This window comes from Podarcis raffonei, chromosome 13 (assembly GCF_027172205.1).
Source record: "Podarcis raffonei isolate rPodRaf1 chromosome 13, rPodRaf1.pri, whole genome shotgun sequence".
NCBI classification, from domain to species: domain Eukaryota; kingdom Metazoa; phylum Chordata; class Lepidosauria; order Squamata; family Lacertidae; genus Podarcis; species Podarcis raffonei.
In genome coordinates, this window is record NC_070614.1 from 50028191 (window position 1) to 50050746 (window position 22556).

The following is a 22556-nucleotide window of genomic DNA, read 5'->3' on the forward strand; positions in this document are numbered from 1 at the left end:
GCTGCTATCCGCAAGCCTTGGGAACTCGGCGGGAACTCCCGCCGGGCTCCCAAGGCTCGCGGATAGCTTCCTGAAGCCTGGAGAGCGAGAGGGGTCGGTGCGCACCGACCCCTCTCGCTCTCCAGGCTTCAGCGAAAGCCTGCATTCGCTCCATAGGATGCATACACATTTCCCCTCCATTTTTGGAGGGGGAAAAGTGCGTCCTATAGAGCGAAAAATACGGTATATGAATGCAGTATAATGCCTAGATCAAGGGAAGTAATAGTCTCACTCTATTCTGCCTTGGCCAGACCACACCTGGAATACTGTGTCCAGTTCTGGGCGCCACAATTTAAGGAGGATATTGACAAGCTGGCAGGTGTGCAGAGGAGGGCAACCAAGACTATAAAGGGTCTGGAAACCAAGCCTGATGAGGAACGGTTGAGGGAGCTGGGTAAGAGGAGGCTGAGAAGGAGATATGATCGACACATGGAAGCTGCAGCCAGCTTGTTTTCTCCCGCTCCAAATGCTAGCTCTCAACACAGTGGATTCAAGTTGCCGGAAAGGAATTCCGACTCAACGTCAGAAAGAACTTTCTGACAGCAAGAGCTGTTTATCAGCTGCCTAATTCAGTATAACGGAGCTTCTGTAAGGGACTGCTGGCCTACAGGTGTCCAGAAAACATCTCTCCCCTCTTTCCAGGTCCAAGCCTCTCCTTTCCCCCGCCAAAGTTTGCCCCCTGCCCCACTTTCCCCAAACATACTCCCCCCCCTTTGGCCCCCCCATTACCTCCAAGAGCACAAAGACTTCCTGGAAGCATTTCTCCAAGAAAGGCAGGAAGACCACGCTGAGATGGAGACAAAAAGAGTTAAGTTAAGTATTGTTGGCAGGGACATCCCGGTTGCCCTTAGGGAGGTATTTTTATATGCAACGGCTGCAGCTCAGATTTTGGTGGCAAAGGGGTGGAAGGAAGAAGAAGGCCCGACAATAACAGATTGCATAACAAGCTACAAGAATTTGCTGAAATGGCGCAGTTGACAAATAGCCTGAGAGGCAATTCAAAACAAAAAATTATGGAAAAGTGGGATAGATATAAGATATATGTTCACAAATAGAGTAAAGGTTCGCTATCTAGGCTAGCATTTGATTGACGCTGGAGAGAGACGGAGTTGAGAAATAAGACCAATGGTACATATTGATACAGTGGTGCCTCGCAAGACGAAATTAATTCGTTCTGCGAGTTTCTTCGTCTTGCGGATTTTTCGTCTTGCGAAGCACGGCTATTAACGGTATTAGCGGTTTTAAGAAAAAGGAAACAAACTTGCAAGAACTCGCAAGACGTTTTCGTCTTGCGCAGCAAGCCCATAGGGAAATTCGTCTTGCGAAGCAACTCACGAAACGAAAAACTCTTTCGTCTTGTGCGTTTTTCGTCTTGCGAGGCATTCGTCTTGTGAGGTACCACTGTACAGGAATGTATTAGATAAAATGTAGAGAAATATACAATAATAAGAGTAGATTCATTTGTAAAAAAGGAATATACAACAGGATGGACAGGAAGTCCAAAGTTTTGGTACATATATGATTTTGGAATAGTTTTTTGTCCTTGTTTCTTTTCTTTAGGTATATAAACTTTGTATACATGCTGAAAATTATATTAGAATAAATTTTGTGATGTAATATGATAATGTTTACCGAAGTGACATAAGAACGTTAATAAATAAATAAAACTTTAAAAAAAGAGAGATGGAGACAAAAAGAAAGCGGGGGGAAAGGTTAGTGTGAGATCTCAGCTCTCGTCTCTACTTGGGGAGAGCTCTGGGGTGGGGAGTATCTGCCTCACCGGACGATGCCGCTGGACTCCAACTCCCATCAGCCCCAGTCACAAGGGTCAAAGGGCAGGGGTGGCGGGAGCCAGGTAGACACATGGCCTTGCCCTGCGCTGAAGGAACTGCGCCCATGTGAGGATACGAGGATACTTGACGGAGCACCCTTCCCTGTGAAGACCCCTCTAATCCCACTGCCGTCACATAAGCAAGACCAGATTTTTTTTGGACGCCTGAGGACACCAACTGGGATCTGCTCCAAACATCTACTGAACACGCTTCTGTTTGTCAACACAAGCCAGTTTCAGATCGCCCTGCTGTGTGTTTTCCTCTGGATATTTTGTTGGGCTGGATATAAAATCTTATAACTATTTAAGGCGGAGGGGTGGGTGTCCCTGCTGCTCCCCCTCCTCCCACCAACTGCCCCGGAAGGGCTCTTCAGGTTTTTATTTTTTATTTTTTAAAAAATATATTTAACATAATTATTACAAAATACTAGCAAAATACATACATACATACATACATACATACATACATATTTGATAAGCACACACATATAAAAAAGAACAAAAAAGAAAAAAGGAAGAAAAGAAAAAAGAAAAAATAAGGAGAAAAATAAGAAGAAAAATTGGAAGAATTTCTTCCAAATTTCTTCTACAAGTATTTCAATAATAAAATTTCATTGATTGACTTCCATTGCTTACACTGCACTTCCTATATACATTTTAAGCAAAAATGCTCTTCAGGTTTTTAAACGGCGGAAGCTTCTCTTCCTGTCGCCATTTCCCGAGAAGGGCCTGTATACCCCAAGGTCTGTTACCGATGGGTGAGTCACACTGGTGGTCTCCAAGCCACACCAGCATGAAATGAGTCTCTCTCTCTCTCTCTCTCTCTCTCTCTCTCTCTCTCTCTCTCTCACACACACACACACCGTCATACCTGGCGCCGGTGGCAATCTCTCCCAGAGCCACACAGGCATCGTCCTTTTCGTCCATGAAGGCGCTTTCCACGTTCAACCTGCAAAATAACCGGAAGCAGAGAGGGGGAGAAGAGGAAATTGGGGATCAGCCTCCTCACAAACGACAAACTCAGATATTCAAGTCCCAAGACAGAATCTCACGCCTAGAGCATTCTCCAAGGCCTAAATTATACTTAATTACAGTGGTACCTCGGGTTACAGATGCTTCGGGTTATGGACGCTTCAGGTTACAGACTCCGCTAACCCAGAAATAGTAACTCGGGTTAAGAACTTTGCTTCAGGATGAGAACAGAAATCGCGTGGCAGCAGCGGGAGGCCCCATTAGCTAAAGTGGTACCTCAGGTTAAGAACGGTTTCAGGTTAAAAACGGACCTCCGGAACGAATTAAGTTCTTAACCCGAGGTACCACTGTACTTACATCCTGCCCTCAGCCTCACAAGACATCGTGGCATTGGGCAGCAATGTAAAAACCTCTCAAAGAAATGCAAAACAATAGCTAAAATGAACTGGCTGCTCAAGAAAAAATGTCAGTTGCGTAGGCCTGTTGGCGTAAAAACGTTCTCAAGAGACGCCTGGGAGTCAAAAGCAAGGGCAGCCTGCCAAATCTCTGCTGGAAGAGCTCTCCGCAGCATGGGAGTAGAGACACTAAATGCTTGACTTCTGGTTGAGGACAACTAACAGTGCTCCTCCGAACGATTTCAGCGATCTGGCTGGGATATAAGGGGCACAGGTGGCTTTTAAGGAGCCTGGGACCCATTCTGAAGGGGATCAACCTGAATTTGAGGTGCCCCATTTTATAGATCGTTTTTTGGGGGGCTCACATGTTGGATTGAGCCTCCATACAATAAAAGCTCCCGAATAAATAAAAACCACTGCATATGCAAAATTAGTGTCAGGAGAAAGGTTGCTACACAATCTTGGGGAGAACGAGACCAAGCAGACAAGCACCACCAGCAACTTCAGAGATGGCCTCTCAAAGTTACAAATTTCTCAGCTTTTACGCCTAAATCCATCGCTCCAGGCCCATAAATCCCCCCAGATCAAATTCCATCAGTCTTCAGAGAGCTAACATCTACATAAAGGGTTTTTCAAAAAAAAATGCCACCAAAATGGCCTTTTAAAAAACTTCCACCTTTGCTTATTTAAAGAGTTAAGTTTCCAGTCCACATGGATGCCAAGGAAGGATTCCGAAACACGAAGGGCTCATCCTGCGGCCTGCTACAGGCTATGAAACCAGAGGGCTTTTGTTTTTCTGAGGGAGGACCGTTTAAATATGGCTTTGTGCCTCTCACCTGGAACATCCTCTCTCAACAAGGGAGATGCCGGCCTTCCTAAAATCCCTCCCACAATGGTCACCTACCCCGAAAGCTCAGAGATGTCGTCTTCGTCTTCGTCCAGGCTCTCCTCTCCTTCCACCTCTGCCTCGTCCTCTTCCTCATCGTCAAACAGGAGGAAGGAGTTTCCAGTTCCACCGTGTGACTGGGAAGAAGACAACAAAGGCGGGAGAGGCGAGGAGGCGATTAGGAGACACAAGAGGCGTCATTTTGAGATGTGGGATAATATTAACTCTCTTGCAATGCTCATCGTTCGACTCTGCAGCCGCCCAGGAGCTCAGGAAGCCCAGAGAAGCTACAAAACTGGGCAGCGGCAGCGGCCGTGATACTGAGCGTCACAAGCTTCTCGGCTTACAGGTCACAGCACTGAGGTCTCAAAGTTTACAGCTTCTCTCTCTTGCACATAACACAGATCATTTGTGCCCCTTGGGACCAGTGGGGAGGAAAGCAGGGAGACAAATGGCAGGGGATGTAAAAAGGCAGACTGGTGGGACAGGGGAATAAGCCAGGATCAATGGGCAAGTGGTCCATTTGCCCCAACAGACCAGTTTCCAATGCCTCCCCTGCCCCCAGGAATATGAACATATTTAGGTTTTAAGCATGCAAACACTTAATGAGCCAGCAAGGCAGTAATGTGTATTAATAATGCATTTGGGGATCATTTTATAGCATTGAAGCAATGGGCAGGGGATGCGGGTGGGGCTGTGGGTTAAACCACAGAGCCTAAACTTGCTGATCAGAAGGTCGGCGGTTCAAATCCCCGCGACGGGGTGAGCTCCCGTTGCTCGGTCCCTGCTCCTGCCTACCTAGCAGTTCAAAAGCACATCAAAGTGCAAGTAGATAAATAGGTACCGCTGCGGCGGGAAGGTAAAGGGCGTTTCCGTGCGCTGCTCTGGTTCGCCAGAAGCAGCTTAGTCATGCTGGCCACATTACCCGGAAGCTGTACGCCGGCTCCCTCGGCAAATAAAGCGAGATGAGCGCCGCAACCCCAGAGTCGGTCACGACTGGACCTAACGTGAGGTCCCTTTACCTTTACCTAGCAATGGGCAAAGTGGCGTTATACCCTTTAAATTTGTTTGAAGCGTATTGTTACGACTTTAAAAAAATAAATAAAAATGGGATGGGGTGGGGGGAGTATACACCGACTTCTGATGATGAAAGCAGATGCCAAAATACTCACCTCAACGCCCTCTGTGGATTTGAGAGAATAGATCATAAGAGTGGTGATGCGAGGCAGGTACGGCTCAATGGCGTCCTCCAGGACGGTCGCGAGAGACCCAAAAAGGCTGTACCTGGCGCAAGAAAGGATTGATTTGAACGCCTGTGTCTCTCACTGGCCTCCATTTTAAAACAGGTTCAGGTGACAGGTGCGAAACAGGCCTCTCTTGGCCAGAAACCCCAAAATTCACTGTCAAGAGTGGTTTGCTTTTTTGCCAGCATCCCATATATTTTTATGACAACTCCAATCATCCCCCAACATCCCAAGGGCGTATGATCGATAGTGGCAGAGAGGCTTCTCCCAAGAGGGAATAAATGCATCTATAACTCAGGAGTCACCAGCTGTGCTGGCTGGGGGATGATGGGAGTTGTAGTCCCAAACGTCTGAGGCAAAGGCCGGCTTGTGCCATTTATCACATAACCCTGGCTCTCGTGGCCTTCCCACGTGGCTGGGGAAACCCAGCCAGATGGGCAGGGTACAAATAATAAAATAATTCTTCTTCTTCTTCTTCTTCTTCTTCTTCTTCTTCTTCTTCTTCTTCTTCTTCTTCTTCTTCTTCCATTCTCACTTTAACCGTTAAGCCTCAACTTTTTGCCTGTTCCCCTCAGAGAACTACAATTCCCAGAGTGGTTCAGCCGTCAATCCCTTTTTGCAGGGAACTCTGGGAAATGTAGTTGTATGAGGAGAGCAGGAATCTCCTAGCAACTCTCAGCACCCATGGCAAACTACAGCTCCCAGAATTCTTGGGGAGGGCAGCCATAATATAATCTTGCTTCAAACGTATGATGTGGAGGTGGCCCAGATGACATCTTCTGCAATGCTGGATTCATTCCATGCTTGCTAAACGGCCTGTTTTTGCTCTCCTTCGCATTCCTTGATCCGTTTTGTAAACTGCTTCTTTCCCCTCCGCCCTTCAAAGTTTTGCACTTTGATAAGAAGCGGGCGTCTGTCAGCGACGCTCTGGCTGCCTCTCGTTGTGGAAAGGCGGCAGATAAATAACTGAGTCAACCAAACAGCACAGTACAGTTTCATATAACGGGGATTGAACCTGTGGCTTTCTGATGCTGGCCTCGGTCCAGTATACCTGAAGGAGTGTCTCCACCCCATCGTTCTGCCCGGACACTGAGGTCCAGCTCCAAGGGCCTTCTGGCGGTTCCCTCCCTGTGAGAAGTGAGGTTACAGGGAACCAGGCAGAGGGCCTTCTCGGTGGTGGCACCCGCCCTGTGCAACGCCCTCCCACCAGATGTCAAAGAGAAAAATAACTACCAAACGTTTAGAAGACAGCTGAAGGCAGCCCTGTTTAGGGAAGCTTTTAATGTTTAATAGGTTATTGTATTTTAGTGTTTTGTTGGAAGCCGCCCAGAGTAGCTGGGGAAACCCAGCCAGATGGGTGGGGTATAAATAAATTATTATTATTATTATTATTATTATTATTATTATTATTAGGCTGAATTCAACTCTCAAGCAACAGGCCCCTTCCCCAAAAACCTTCCACCACAAATCTCCACCAACGTCAGCTGTGAGGAGGATGCTGGGTCCTAACGTTCCCATCGGGAGCGGACGCCGCCCGGTTTGACTTACGTGCACCGCCTCAAGTCCGGATCGTCCACTTTGTCGCAGAGCTCCAGCCCAAGCTGGCAGCATTTGTTGGCCAGCGGCAGAAAGACCTCCCTGTCCATGACGCTGGCGAGGACGGCCAGAGTCTCTGCGGGGGAAGCAGAGGGCGGGGCGTGAGCAGCGGAGGCTTCTGGGAAATGGCGGGGTTCCCCACCTGCTCCGCATTCCCCCGTTAATAGCAATTATAGCGATTTATACCCAACCCTGTGCCTGCTGACCGTCGAGGCAGCGTTCGTGAGGAAAACTAAATTACCCAGCTATTCCAAGTGGGCGCTTTGACAGGTTTGCCATCTTGACTCTCAAGGCAGGCTTTGTTATTTTTAGCAGCTGTGTCGTAACAACCCGAAATTCAACCGGGAAGGCTTTCTGAAGGCAGCCCTGTTTAGGGAAGCTTTTAATGTTTAACAGAGCACTGTATTTTAATACTTTGTTGGAAGGTGCCCACGGTGGCTGGGGAGGCCCAGCCAGATGGGCGGGGTATAAATAAATTTATTATTATTATTATTATTATTATTATTATTATTATTATTATTATTATTCCTTGGAAGGAAGCTCTGCTTGTTGAATTTCCGTATCACGTAGCTGCTTAAGAAACCCTGTTGAGGGCGATTTCAAATGCTCAGAGGAGACCTTAGAAACGAGCCAGCGATTAAATGGAGCTTTAAAACGCCCCCTTCTTGGGCAAAGAGAATGAGCACAGATTTGTAGAGTCGGAAGGGACCCTCAGGGATCATCGAGTCCAACCCCCTGCAACGAGGGAAGCTTTCCCCTGAAGTGAAGCTCAAACCCAAGCCCAAGCCTCGGGCTCCATTGACTGAGCTAAACCTGTGCAGAAAACAGCCCCTTGTTTATTTCTCTTTTCCTTCATGATCCCTAAAGCGGGTTGGCTCAGAAGCCAGTCACAACAAGCTCAACAGGACCGCAAAGTGTGACCAGCTCAAAATTGCAAACCTAGACAGCATCTTAAAAAGCAGAGGCATCACCTTGCCAAGAAAGGTCCGTATAGTAAAAGCTCTGGTTTTCCCAGTAGTGACGTATGGAAGTGATAGCTGGACCATAAAGAAGGCTGATCGCTAAAGAATGGATGCTTTTGAATTATGGTGCTGGAGGAGACTCTTGAGAGTCCCATGGACTGCAAGAAGATCAAACCTCTCCATTCTGAAGGAAATCAGCCCTGAGTGCTCACTGGAAGGACAGATCCTGAAGCTGAGGCTCCAAGACTTTGGCCACCTCATGAGAAGAGAAGACTCCCTGGAAAAGACCCTGATGTTGGGAAAGATGGAGGGCGCAAGGAGAAGGGGACGATAGAGGATGAGATGGTTGGACAGTGTTCTCGAAGCTACCAGCATGAGTTTGACCAAACTGCGGGAGGCAGTGGAAGACAGGAGTGCCTGGCGTGCTCTGGTCCAGGGGGTCACGAAGAGTTGGACACGACTAAAGGACTAAACAACAACAACAACAAACTTTGAAGAGAGCAGGAGGTGGGGGGAAAATCTCACTTACCCACAGACTGGATCTGGACCGGCCTGAGATCCTCCCGGGTGGTGAGCAGGTACGCCGTCAGGTGATCCATGATCGCTTGGAAGTATGGCAAGAGGGATCCCCGGGCGGCCTGGGCTGGAAAGAGAAGGGTAAGCTTTGCGCCCAGGGAATGGACCCAGAATTTCCAGGTCCTGCCAGCTCTAGGCTGTGTTTGTGTGGCAAGCCGCCACCCACTTAATTGTGATAGGTGCCCGCCAAAAAATACCCCTCTGGAAAAGCAAAGGCTGGCAACGGAACAGCTTGCACAAGAAGAAGAAAAAGGTGCAGCAGCAGGTAGACCTATCTTAAGAGAAGTTGATAATTCATGTGGATCCGTGCTTTGTAACCATGTTTTTGTGCCATTGCGGCCCCACTAAACAGTGGACGTGTGATTTTTTTGGTGCAGGCTGCAGCCATGGACGTGCTATGTGATCTGATGGTGAATTTGGGGTGTAAATCCTGAGGATCCATGGGCTTTTACCTCCCCCCTCCCAGGCAGCCTCCTTTATCACTAGAGTCCCTTATCTCCCTCCCGATCCGCTTCTTCCTTTCAATACTCCCTTCACTCTTGTTTGCCTTGGTGTCTTTTCCTTAGCTGGAGCAGTTTTTTGCTCCTCCTTTTCTTCTAATTTCTCTCCTTATTGCTTTACTCCTTGTCTCCTCTCCTTGCAACTTCGCTGTCTTTACCTCCCCCCTCCCAGGCAGCCTCCTTTATTGGTAGCATCCCTTATCTCGCTCCCAATCACTTGCCGATCGGCGGCTTTGTTTCAACACCCACTTCCTTCTTTCCAAAAAAAAAAAAAAACATGATCTGCTTTTTGCCCCTGGGCAATTCGGCTCCAGGGACCACACATTCGCTCCATAAGACACACAGGCATTTCCCCTTGCTTTTTAGGAAGAAAAAAGTGCGTCTTGTGGAGCGAAAAATACGGTAATACAAGAGACACATATAGCAAAAAAAAATTCAAAGAGTCCTAATAAATAAAAAATTAGGGATGGATTTTATCACAGCTGACGATACCAAAAAACGAGGTGTAGTCTTTTACATTAAACCAACACTACAGCCCAAATTGATTAACAAAGACAAGAAAAGGGAGAATGTTAATAGTCCAAATTACCGTATTTTTTGGTCTATAGGACGCTTTTTCCACTCCAAAAATGAAGGGGAAATGTGTATGCGTCCTGTGGAGCAAATGCAGGCTCCTTGGCTTCAGCGATAGCAGCACAAAGCCTCCGAAGCGCAGAGGGAACGCTCCCCCTGCGCTCTGGAGGTTTCGCGTTGCTTTCGCTGAAGCCGCCTGAAGCCCCCGGAGCACAGGGAACGCCCGCTGCGCTCCGGGGGCTTGGGCAGCTATCCGCAAGCCTTCGGAGTGCAGCAGGTGTTCCCGCCATGCTCCGAAGGCTTGCGGATAGCCGCCTGAAGAGCGAGAGGGGTCGGTGCACACCGATCCCTCTTGCTCTCCAGACTTCGCTTCGCTGGAGAGGGGCCGCGTAGCTTTCCCTCTCTGTGTAGTGCCCCTTCAGCGAAGCGGGAGGAGAAATGGAAGGGGCTCCATTTCTCCTGCTGCTTTGCTGAAGGGGTGCTGAGCAGAGAAGGGGAGAATTCCCCCCCCCCCGTTCTCCCCCTCCTATGGTCCAGTGCGTCCTATAGAGCGAAAAAGACAGTAAACTTCAGGGGAGAATGTGTATTTGGTAGGAATTTATGCGCCTGGCGCTCTCTCTCCATCACCAGCTCCCGCGACGATTAATTCTGCTCGCTTCCTGGGCGGAACAGACATTTCCGCACCACCACAGGCCTGGACAAATGGCGCCCAGGACGATGAAGCTCAGGGTTTTATCTTTGTGAGCCCACTAGCAACCCTCTCCGTGATCCCAAGGATCATTGGCTGGTGGTGGGTGGAGTGAATGGGCCTTTCCTCTTCCAGGGACGCTACCCCCCCCCCATTATAATACAGAGTCTGATCCGTCCACCTCCAGGTGTGTGCATACCTATGGCCCCGATGGCGCTAACCGCCAGCTCCTTGACGCGGGGGCTGCCGGGGGAGCTCAAGGTGGTCAGCATCCGCTCCATCAGGGCCGGGAGGTAGGGGGAGATCTTGCCTTCTGCAAGGAAGAAAAAAGGACCGATGAAAGAGAGAGAGAGAGAGAGAGAGAGAGAGAGAGAGAGAGAGAGAGAGAGAGAGGGAGAAATGGTGGAGGGGTGATAGGTGAACACAGAATCATAGAATTGTAATAATAATAATAATAATGATAATAATAATAATAATAATAATAATAATAATAATAATAATAATAAATTTTATACCCCGACATCCCCAGCCAAGAACGGGCTCAGGGCGGCTAACAACCAATAATAAAAACAAGTTGATTTAAATACAACTTGAAAAGCAAGATTAAAACATTAAAATGCAGCCTCATCACAGGAGGAGAAAGGAAAAAAGAAAGAGGGGGAGGGAATCAAATTGATTCCAAGCCAAAGGCCAGGCGGAACAACTGTCTTACAGGCCCTGCGGAAAGAAATCAGATCCTGCAGGGCCCTCGTCTCATGAGACAGAGCGTTCCACCAGAGTTGAAAAGGCCCTGGCTCTGGTTGAGGCTAATCTGACTTCCTTAGGGCCCGAGACCTCTAGGGTGTTGCTATTTATGGACCTTAAGGACCTCCATGGGGCATATTGGGAAAGGCGGTCCCGTATGTACGAGGGTCTAAAGGGACCGCGAGGGTCATCGAGTACAACCACCCGCAAATTATTATTATTGTCATTATTTATTGAATTTATATACCGCCCTATACCCGGGGGTCTCAGGGCAGTTCACAGAATAAAATTAATATATAAAACCATAAAATACATAATAATAATAACAAGAACAACCCAATAGCCTCCCCACCTCACAAAAAAACACAGTTTAAAAGGGCATAGGATGTAAATCAGATCAACCAAAGGCCTAGTTAAAAAGGAATGTTTTTGCCTAGTGCCTAAAGGTATATAATGAAGGCGCCAGGCAAACTTCCCCGGGGAGAGCATTCCTCAGATGGGGAGCCACTGCAGAGAAGGCCCTGTTCTTGTGTTGCCACCCTCCGGACCTGCAGAGATCTTTTGCCCAGAGATCTTTCTGGGTTTCTGGGGGTTTTCCTGTTGTTATTCTGTCTCTCACAGCTACAATAAACCAACCATTAAAATTATGGAGTGGTCATTTCTTTGTCAGACGGCAAACGGGCAAATTTAGCAGGAGATCAAATACTTTCCCCCCTCACTGTACATGTCGCCAGCACCAGCGGCTGAGGATTTGAAGCAGCCTGGGGGGTGCCCAGATGCCGTTGGACTGCAACTCCCGCCGTCACCAACCGCTGGCTGCGCTGACGAAGGGCGATGGGAGTGCCACAACATCTGGGAGGCGGCAGGAGAAGGGGGAACGGATCCTGCAGGCCCTAAGAGGAGAAATGTGTAGCGACAAGGCAGGACGGGATGGTGGGCGAGGGAGGAAGCTGCTCTGGGGCTCCCCATGGAAAAAAGGAGGCAGCGTCAGGTAAACGGTCAAAGAGATGGAGCCGGGTTCAGATCCTCCCTCAGCCAGGGAGGCTTAGGCAAACCATTCCACCAGAGCTTTCAATCTACCTTGCGGGGCTGTTGGGAGATTTAAGTAACTCCACGAATGAAAAATGGCAATAAAATGAAACGCCGTCCAATCAAAAGGGTCTGTTCCAAACGGCAGAGATTAATTCATCAATTAAGCTGGCCTGGGAGATCTTCCCTGCATTGGCAGGGCCAGCTGTGGCCACTCAGAGCCGATCGAAATAAAATAAGGCCACGTCCGTTTAAAAACGCTTTTAAACAGCCCTGGTTCCCCCCTCAAAGAATCCTGGGAACTGTAGTTTGCTAAGGGTCCCAAGAGCTGTTCGGAGATTCCCTGTCCCACAATTCCCCTCACAGAACTACAATTCCCAGAGTGCTCTGGGACCAGGGACTGATCATTAAACCCCCCTGGGAATTGTAGTTCTCGAGGGGAACAGGGGGCCTTCCCTTAGCGCCCTTGACAAACTACAGCTCCCAGAATTCTTTCGGGGAAGCTGTGACTGTTTAAAGTGGCACGACAGTGCTTTAAATGCAAGGGGCGAACGTGGCCTCAGTTATGGGCTCTGCATGCTCACGGTTCAGGATGGGAACGGGGGGTGGGAGAAGCCGGCCCAACCGGTCAGGAATCCTCACCCAGGTTCTCCACAAAGTTCTCCAGGGCGTAGTAAGCTTTGGCCATGTGACTCGTGTGGGCCAACTGGACGCCTTCCAAGTAGCGCAGAAGAAGAGGCATGATGTCATCCGAGTAACGGGCGATGTCGGGCTTGGGGGAGAGAGACAGGAGTGGAAAAACAGAGGGAAAGGTTGCTCCTCCCCCCCCCCTTTAAAGACACACTCTGGTTCTCTCAGTAACCTCAGAAACCTGGTAATTTTTCCTTTAAAACTGGGTGTGTGTGTGTGTGTGTGTTAGTTTTTGTTTGTACATCTCCAACAAATTTGACCACACTGATAAACTGCAAAAAGCAGAGTGCATTTTTTTATTTGGGGTGATTTTTATTTTATTTTTAGCATCGGCAAATCGCTGGGATACAGAAGCACAAACTCTCAACCTATGAAATAAAAAGCTTAACTACTCTTTCCTCTCAGTTTTTCAGCCAAGAGTTTTCACAATACAGTGGGACCTTGGTTGTCAAACTTAATCCGTTCCGGGAGTCCGTTTGAGTCCTGGAGCCGTTTGAAAACCAAGATGCGGCTTTCCGACTGGCTGCAGGATCTTCCGGCACTCAATCGGAAGCCGCGTCAGACATCCAGCAATCTGCAAACGGGAAGACTTACTTCCGGGTTTGCAGCATTTGGGAGCTGATTTGTTCGGGAGCCAAGCCGTTTGACAACCAAGGTACCACTGTAAATGGGGTCAGGGCTAGAATTTGCCAGTTTGCGGGCATGGGGCTCTGCCACCATCCAAGTGAAGTTTCCTCTTAAGAACGGGTGACGGGAGGCACACTCCATTGTCTTGAGAGACGGATGCTAGCGGTGTCTTAAAAAGGTAAAGGGACCCCTGACCATTAGGTCCAGTCGTGGCCGACTCTGGGGTTGCGGCGCTCATCTCGCTTTATTGGCCGAGGGAGCTGGCGTACAGCTTCCGGGACATGTGGCCAGCATGACTAAACCGCTTCTGGCGAACCAGAGCAGCACACGGAAACACCGTTTACCTTCCCGCCGGAGCGGTACCTATTTATCTACTTGCACCTTGAAGTGCTTTCGAACTGCTAGGTTGGCAGGAGCAGGGACCGAGCAACGGGAGCTCTCCCCATCGAACTGCCGACCTTCTGATCGGCAAGCCCTAGGCTCCGTGGTTTAACCCACAGCACCACCCATGTCCCTAACTGTGTCTTGGGGGTGTGTAAAATTTCTTCCTGACCAGCGGTGGGCTGCTGCCCATTGGCACTGGTGGGACGGAAAGCAGGGAGACCACCAATGGCAGGCAGAGGTGGGGCAAGAGCCGTTGACGGGCTCAGCCAAGGAGTGTGGTGGAGTCTCCTTCTTTGGAGGTCTTTAAGCAGAGGCTTGACAACCATAAGTCAGGAGTGCTCTGATGGTGTTTCCTGCTTGGCAGGGGGTTGGACTCGATGGCCCTTGTGGTCTCTTCCAACTCTATGATTCTATGATTCAATGACAGGTGTGTGAAAAATACCTGGATTGCAGGGCCTGTTTTTCTGCTGAGACAAGGAGGAAGCAATGTATGCCATTTCCGGTGGTTTATTTTGCTGTACATACAATAAAGCTGTTTAGGCAAACAGCGTATGGACTCTGTCTTCTGAACATAGCTGTCAACCTTCCCTTTTTTTGCGGGAAATTCCCTTATTCCAGCGCTGCTTCCCGCTGCTATCCCGGATTGTTAGATAACCCGTAGACTGTCCGCAGGACAGGTGAGGCTGCTGATCCCTTATTTTCAAATCTGAAAGTTCACAGCTGTGCTTCTGCATGCTTACACACAAAGCAGCACAAGCTGTGCTCGCTCTGCTACAAGTCCGGGAAGCTGAGAGCAGTGGAAGTGTACCGGACCTCCACAAGTGGAGCCAATACACCCTACTTTGGGCGCATCTTCCCCTCTGCCAAGTTGCGCAAGAGCCACAGGGTGACTAAGGGGGAAGGAGCAGACAGGGTCCACCCTCACCCCATTTGCCAGGCTGGTTGGAAGTAAGAAGGCTGGCAGGTGGGGGCCTGGCCATGTTGGGATACTGCCAGGAAGACGGGGGCATCAGGCAGGCCCCCAGCTGGCTCCAGCCACTGGCCGGCAGCCAGTCTCCCTTGCAACAGCATCAATTAGCGACACGAGCCTCAGATACGTTTAGAGACCCATCCACGCTCTACAGTGGTACCTCAGGTTAAGTACTTAATTCGTTCCAGAGGTCCGTACTTAACCTGAAACTGTTCTTAACCTGAAGCACCACTTTAGCTAATGGGGCCTCCCGCTGCTGCCGTGCCGCCGCTGCACGATTTCTGTTCTCATCCTGAAGCAAAGTTCTTAACCTGAGGTAATATTTCTGGGTTAGTGGAGTCTGTAACCTGAAGTGTATGTAACCTGAGGTACCACTGTATCAGCAGAGTGCGTAAATCTTTTCGCAGTAGAAGAGGCGGACAGAGAAATGTGTAAGTATAATGTACAGCATTTTATTCAGCATAGTTCAGGAACAGAGGAAAACATGTCTGCTTCCCTTCGTCTCCAGCAAAACAGCAGTATAGCCAAAGCAACATACAATGTAAGTTCCCAGCAGACTGTGCTGGAAGTAAACAGGCATGTGATGCACAACAGTCATGCCTGACCCTTTTAAGGCGGAATGGAACTATACCCTAACAGGCCAAGGGAGACTGGTGGGGCCCTGGTAGCCCTGAGCTCCTCCGATCCTGGCCCCCTATGCAGTAATCCCCAAACGTGACTCACCTGCAGGTTCTCAGAGAACTGGCCCAGGGCAAAAAGGGCCGCATTACGCACCACCTGGCTCTCGTCCGACAGCGCCCGGCACACCACTTGCAGCATGGGCTGAAGGTGCCTGCAAGGGGAAGGTTAGTTCAAGGTTAGTATTGGTTTGCTTAAGTATCAGCTGAGATCTGCCTTGAGCCTCAAATACAGAGGTACCTCGGGTTAAGAACTTAATTCGTTCCGGAGGTCCGTTCTTAACCTGAAACTGTTCTTAACCTGAAGCACCACTTTAGCTAATGGGGCCTCCCGCTGCTGCCGTGCCGCCGCTGCAGAGAGAGGCCCCAGAGAGAGAGAGAGAGAGAGATGGGAGTGTCAGGAGCTCATCCTACACTCGAGTAGGACCCTGGCAGAGACACAGGCCCGACTGGCATGTTCCCTCCCTCCTGGTTGATCGTTCGGGAGCTTCATAAGCTTTCTTCTGGCCTAACATCACAGCGACCGATGCCAACCGACACCGGCACACTTAGGGATCTGCAGAGTTTGCGCATCATGCGTGTGACAGACCTCAGCAACTCAGCATTTTGGCTAATCTACTTTATTTACATATAAAAACACACGGAGCACTGCAACATGGCTCCCTCTCTCTCTGGCATCAGACAGCAAAGAGAGAAACAAGCAAAGGACAATAGTCTCACTTCACGGAAGACAGTAACACAAACATCCTGTTTCCATCACTTCCCACTCTGTGGAGTCAAAACATATACCGTCATGTGATAGACAAAAATCCCATGACTGCAATCATGGAGCAGGAATTCTAACAGGGAGATCTGTGGCAGTCCAGATTCAGACAGAGAAGTATTAGCACAGGGCAGGCTATCTGCATTTCAGAGGAAGAGTGAGAGGAAGCTTAAATCCCCATCACACAATTCCCCCCCCCCAAGAATCCTGGGAACTGTAGTTTGTTAACAGTGGCAGTGAGTTCCACAGTTTAGCTGTGCACTGTGTAAAGAAGTACTTTCTTGTGAACCGTTGCATATGTACCGTTCTTTCATATGGGGTGGACCTGTAAAAGGGTAAAAGAGTATTGGGAAATGATTTATAATGAATTGGGGGGGGGGACATTTAAAAGTACTTTCCCAAAAAACACAAATACCCAGACTCCTTTTTGTTGGGGATCAGACGGAAATTCCCAGGTGTCCAAAAAATATATTTATGTATGCCACTACTGCAGCCCGTGTTTTGTTAACCCAAAAATGGAAAATGAGAGAGGTCCCAGCTAAAGAAGAATGGCAACTTAAACTGATGGAATATGCACAACTCACAGACTTAACATATAGAATAAGAGAACAAGAAGAACATACATTTAAAGAAGATCGGAAAACGTTTATTGAATATATGGGGGGAAATTGTGTACACTTGAAAACGCTGGCAGCATTAAGATAAACTCAACAGTGTAAATAAGTTTTGAGAGATGTAATAATGGAATACTGAATGATTTAGTTTATATAAAATATGCAGAGATTTATGATATGCAAAAGGAACCATGGAAAGAGAAGAAGGGAAGTCACTGATATCTTAAGGTTGCTTAAAGGAATATTCTAAATTGGAAAACAGAAAATTTAATAAAAATTATTTATATATAAAAAAATACTTTCTTTTACATGTCTGTCCTGATAAGCCCCCAACGTTCAGTTTTGTCTGGGGGCCCAGCGTGTTACGAGAGAGGGAGAAAAACTTCCCTCCTTTCCTGCTCTCTCTCTGTACGCCACGTGTACCGTATTTCTCGCTCCATAAGGCGCACCTGACCTTAAGACGCACCTCGTTTTCAGTGGAGGAAAACAGGGAAAAAATATTCTGAATCAAATGTTGTACTAAACTATTTAATAAACTACAGGTATATCAGAGTGAGACTGAGAGGGACAAGAGCTGTATGTTTGTTTAGTGTGAATGCTCAAGGAGCCGCGGATCAGCTGAGATGCTGGGGGATTTCCGTAATTTTCCCCTCGCCCTCATCCCATGCCCTTCCATCCCCAGCAGCCTTCCTATTTTACCTCCTGACTTTCACTGCGCTCGTGGCTCAGAGCTCGAGGTTGGGGTTTTTTTTTGCTGCTGGTTGCTTAAATTTTATCCTTCCCGATCCAACCCCTCCTTTGCCCTGCCGTCCCTCTGCAGCCTCACTGCTCCGTTTAGGGAGCGCGCAGACCTTTGCCAGCTGAGGCTGCTGCAGCTGTTGCTGGCGACGCACCGCTTTTAAAAGCGCCTGCTGGCTCTGAATCGCCTGCCTCCTCCCGGCTCGCTGTAAAGCAAGCAAAGCGGGACTGAAGCCCTGTAAGTGGCTCTCGCTTTGCTTGAGTGACGGGAGCCATGGCTCCGGTCCAGTGCATTCGCTCCGTAAGACGCACAGGCTTTTCCCCTTTCTTTTTAGAAGGAAAGGTGCGTCTTATGGAGCGAAAAATACGGTAATTTTCACAGATCTCTCTATCCCATCTGCTTTAACACGCCTTTTCTCTAAACAGTTGAGAGGAAACAGCAAAACACAGTGCAGGAAACCAGCAGGAGCCTCAGCGACAGGCACCCCCCAAAAATGTCACCCCGCAGTACGTACTTGTGTCGGATGTGATCCCCGCAGCCTTCGGCCAGGACCGCCAAGCACATCAGGCCAGCTTTGCGGTGGTAAGGGTTCGTGCTGAGAAGCGCCGGCTCCATCAGAGGCGTCTGGGGAGGAGGAAGACGCGAGTTTTAAAAATATTGCCTCAAAATTCTGCCCTTTTTATTTCCAATTCCTCTCTCTATATACATATATTATTAGCAAAAACATACATAACAACCAAAAAGAAAAAGCATACATAAAAAAGATAAAGATAGTCTTACAACAGGCATAGGCAAACTCGGCCCTCCAGATGTTTTGGGACTACAACTCCCATCATCCCTTGCTAACAGGACCGGTGGTCAGGGATGATGGGAATTGTAGTCTCTAAACATCTGGAGGGCCGAGTTTGCCTACGCCTGTCTTATAACGGTCCTTAGATTGACATAGATCTTGACTTATGTATAATGAAATTATTAAGAAATCTTAAGATTTATATACAATGTAATATCTAAGAAATGAAGAATAAAACAAAAGGGGAAAAAACACGGCTAAGTCAAAATTACAGCTTGGACAATATAAATACCTATCTATTGATAAGTAATACTGAATATAGTTCAAACCAATGTTGATGTTGTTTATACATTATAACTTTCGTTTTGGGTTGAATCCTTTTTCAATTTATTGTGTTGTTGACTTCCTTCTGCTTCATTACGGTTTCGAGTATTTCTATTTTTTTACCCTGTATTTGATTAATTATCCTCATCTTGGAATGAAGAGAAAGTATTTTACCACCTGCGAAATTACTCAAAACACAGCCAAGCCTTCTGGTTGGAACCTTGTTTTCCAATTCCACTCTTAACGTTGCCAGGAACAACTCACCAGCTGGGGGAACAGCTTCTCTGGGGGAAGGTGCAGTGCCAGCATGTCCACCACCTGTTTTGAGGAGAGACAGGGACAACATGAGAAGAGGGGGGTGCTGGGAAAGAAAGGAGGCCAAGGGGTGACCCCAGTAGGGGTCTCTCCTGAGAGGGCAAGGCAGGACCAGACTCAGGAGGGAGAAGCCCAAGGCATGCTGGGAGGCCAGAGAGAGCCCAGGGAATTCTGGGATTGAACGTGGAAGAGGCATGTCGCCCACTGAAGGGAGAAGCCCAAGGCATGCTGGGAGGCCAGAGAGAACCCAGGGAATTCTGGGATTGAATGTGGAAGAGGCATGCCGCCCAATGAAGGGAGAACCCCAAGGCATGCTGGGACTTGGTCCGAAACCAAGAGGCATGTACTTGTCAAAGAGAAGGTAAAGGTAAAGGGACCCCTGACCATTAGGTCCAGTCGCGGACGTCTCTGGGGTTTACTGGCCGAGGGAGCCGGCGTACAGCTTCCAGGTCATGTGGCCAGCATGACTAAGCCGCTTCTGGCAAAGCAGAACAGCGCACGGAAACACCGTTTAGCTTCCCGCCGGAGCAGTACCTATTTATCTCCTTGCAATTTGACGTGCTTTCGAACTGCTAGGTTGGCAGGAGCAGGGTCAGAGCAACGGGAGCTCACCCTGTTGGGGGATTCGAACCGCTGACCTTCTGATCAACAAGCTCTAGGCTCTGTGGTTTAACCCACAGCGCCACCCGCGTCAAAGCTGGCAGCAAATCGCATTGCCAAAGTTGGAGATTGTTAGTACAGTGGTTCCTTGGTTCTCGAATGGCTTGGCTCCTGAAAAAATCGGCTCCCGAACGCCGCAAACCCGGAAGCGAGTGTTCCGGTTTGCAAACGTTTTTTGGAAGCCGAACGTCCAACGCGACTTCCGCTTGAGTGCAGGAAGTTCCCGCAGCCAATCGGAAGCCGCGCCTTGGTTTTCGGACAGTTCCGGGAGTCAAACTGACTCCCGGAACGGATTAAATTCAAGAACCAAGGTACCAGTGTGCAAACATAAATCTTCGCAAACTTGGCTGAGCGTCAGGCCTAATGGGCACAGCAGCACATCCCCAGGAGGTATGGTCTAACGAATCCGTTTCCAAGACGGAAAATCCCCGCCTTCCCACAGCCGTCTTAAGTGCCCTCCTTTCCGGGGCTTTTCCCAAGCAATCTGAGACTATGGCCTGCCACTGCCCTGCCCATTTCAGCTCTCTTCTGGTTCTGGGAGACCATCGGAGAGACCAGCTTGTTGCAGCAGGAGAGGGAAACATCCATGGCTCTTCACCAGCCTGTTCCATCTCTGCCTCTTGGCCTCCCTTCCTCTCCTGCTTCAGCTTCTACCTCTGATTCTGGACTCTCTCTGCCACAGACTCTCCCAGCTCACTAAGTCCTGTCGCCTCTTTGGTTTCCAACACCTCCTCTTCCCAGTCTGCTCCCTCTTTTCCCTATGACCGCGCATTGGTCCCTTACCTTTCCCGCCCCGACCTGGCCACAGTGATCCATGCAACAGTCACCTCCAGGCTTGACTACTGTAATTCGCTCTACGCGGGGCTGCCCTTGAAGCTGTCCCAGAAACTCCAGCGGGTGCAGAATGCTGCAGCGAGGCTCCTCACGGGGTCCCTGCCATGGGAGCATATTCACCCAGTGCTTTCCCAGCTGCACTGGCTCCCGGTGGAGTACAGGGTCAGATTTAAGGTGCTGCTTTTGACCTTTAAAGCCCTTCACGGCCTAGGACCCTCGTACCTACGGGACTGCCTCTCCCAGAATGCCCCACGGAGAGCCTCAAGGTCCATAAATAGCAACACCCTAGAGGTCCCGGGCCCTAAGGAAGTCAGATTAGCTTCAACCAGAGCCAGGGCCTTTTCAACACTGGCCCCGACTTGGTGGAACGCTCTGCCTCATGAGACCAGGGCCCTGCAGGATCTGATTTCTTTCCGCAGGGCCTGTAAGACAGAGTTGTTCCGCCTGGCCTTTGGCTTGGAGCCAATTTGATTCCCTCCCCCTCTTTCTTTTTTCTTTCTCCTCCTGTGATGAGGCTGCATTTTAATATTTTAATTTTTCAATATTTTAATGTTGTATTTTAATCTTGTTTTTAAGTTGTATTCATTCAGCTTGTTTTTATTATTGCTTGTTAGCCGCCCTGAGCCCGGCGTTGGCTGGGGAGGGCGGGGTAGAAATAATAATAATAATAATAATAATAATAATAATAATAATTCTTATTGTCGTCCCACCACCGCTCCCCGGGCTCTGAGCCTTCTTCCCCTGGGGGTTCCCCTGCTGGTGACTCCCACCATCCTTCTGCTTCCAACCAGGACACCTCAGCGGAAAACAAGGCCAAACGGGGTTCCCAAGAGAGAAAGGGAAGTCTTATGCTCAGGGGGGGAAGGCCAGGATCATGCTGGGACTTTAAGAAGCCGTCACCCACGGAGGACCTGGGCTGCAAAGTGCTTGGGAGTCTGGACTTCGGCCCTGTCCTCGATGTCTTCCTCCGTCTGCTCGTCCTCCGCATCCATCTGGCCCGGCGGCGGCTCTGCACTCATGATGGGGAAGAGGGCGTTCAGGATGGGAGAGAGGAGCTTGTGCTTCAGGATAGCCTGGGCAGAGAGGAGGAAGGAGTGGTTTTTTTTTCCTCCTTCCAATAAAGTACAGCAGAGTTGTCCAAATATAGACAGTTATCCTATTAAACCTCACAATAATTTCATAATTATCGGTCTGTGTATTTCTAATAGAATAACCAAATCAGTCATTTTTGATGTAGCTGTAAAAACTACTCTGAAAATGTATGATTCCAAAAAGGAAACCTTCACCTGGCTGTAAATACTGTATTTTTCGCTCCATAAGACGCACTTTTTCCCTCCTAAAAAGTAAGGGGAAATGTGTGTGCGTCTTATGGAGCGAATGCAGGCGGGAGGCAGGCGGGAAAAGCCCCCAAGAGCCGCACACACGCTCTGCGCGGCTCTTGCGGGCTTTTCCCTGAGGAGGGAGAAGGGCAGCCCGTCAGTGACAGGCTGTCATTCTCCCACATCCTAGAAAAGCCCGCAGGAAACGCACTCCCTTTAAAGAGGGCACAGCTCTTGGCTGGCTTTTGCAGGAGGTGGGGGAAGGGATAGAGGGCAGCTTAGCCGCGCACAGCCTCTTCCTGGCATGGGGAGCCTTCATCCCGCTGCCCGGGAGAGGCTTCGGCGGCTATCCCAGAAGCCAGAACATCAAGAAGGTATCCCAGAAGCCAGATCCCTCTTGCTGTTCTGGCTTCTGGGATTCAGAATATTTTTTTTCTTGTTTTCCTCCTCCAAAAACTAGGTGCGTCTTATCGTCTGGTGCATCTTATAGGGCGGAAAATACAGTATTAAGATGATCCCGGCAGGAATGAGCCTTCCTGTAAAAATAAGAATGATTTAAATCAAGTCTTACTGACGAGTAATTTAAATCGTGATTTAAATCAATTTGATTTAAACCAAATCCACCCTGGCCGGAAGCAGGACTGAGCCCATGCAACAACTGTGGGTGGGACCACTCTCCTGCCAATCACCCAGTATCGCCATGACGCCAGGGGATTGACAGGGTGCCAGTCCCACCCACTGCAGGGTCAAGGCACAGGCAAAGATCTGCCGGAAAAGTTCCACCGCATGGGTGGGGAAGGGGAGCAGGCAACCCA

General features: G+C 49.1%; 1 protein-coding gene across 1 annotated transcript in view; it reads right to left on the reverse strand.

Moving 5' to 3' along the window:
• IPO4 (importin 4) overlaps nucleotides 1-22556 on the reverse strand; it is a 52720-nt gene that overhangs the window by 18555 nt on the left and 11609 nt on the right. The window contains exons 10-21 of the mRNA XM_053362787.1: nucleotides 21334-21495; nucleotides 18878-18931; nucleotides 18014-18123; nucleotides 15430-15538; nucleotides 12678-12807; nucleotides 10462-10575; nucleotides 8455-8568; nucleotides 6916-7039; nucleotides 5296-5407; nucleotides 4142-4260; nucleotides 2742-2819; nucleotides 769-826 (exon numbers count right to left, since the gene is read on the reverse strand). Of these exons, the coding sequence (XP_053218762.1) occupies nucleotides 769-826; nucleotides 2742-2819; nucleotides 4142-4260; nucleotides 5296-5407; nucleotides 6916-7039; nucleotides 8455-8568; nucleotides 10462-10575; nucleotides 12678-12807; nucleotides 15430-15538; nucleotides 18014-18123; nucleotides 18878-18931; nucleotides 21334-21495 (1284 nt within the window). The remainder of the gene's footprint in view (nucleotides 1-768; nucleotides 827-2741; nucleotides 2820-4141; nucleotides 4261-5295; nucleotides 5408-6915; nucleotides 7040-8454; nucleotides 8569-10461; nucleotides 10576-12677; nucleotides 12808-15429; nucleotides 15539-18013; nucleotides 18124-18877; nucleotides 18932-21333; nucleotides 21496-22556) is intronic.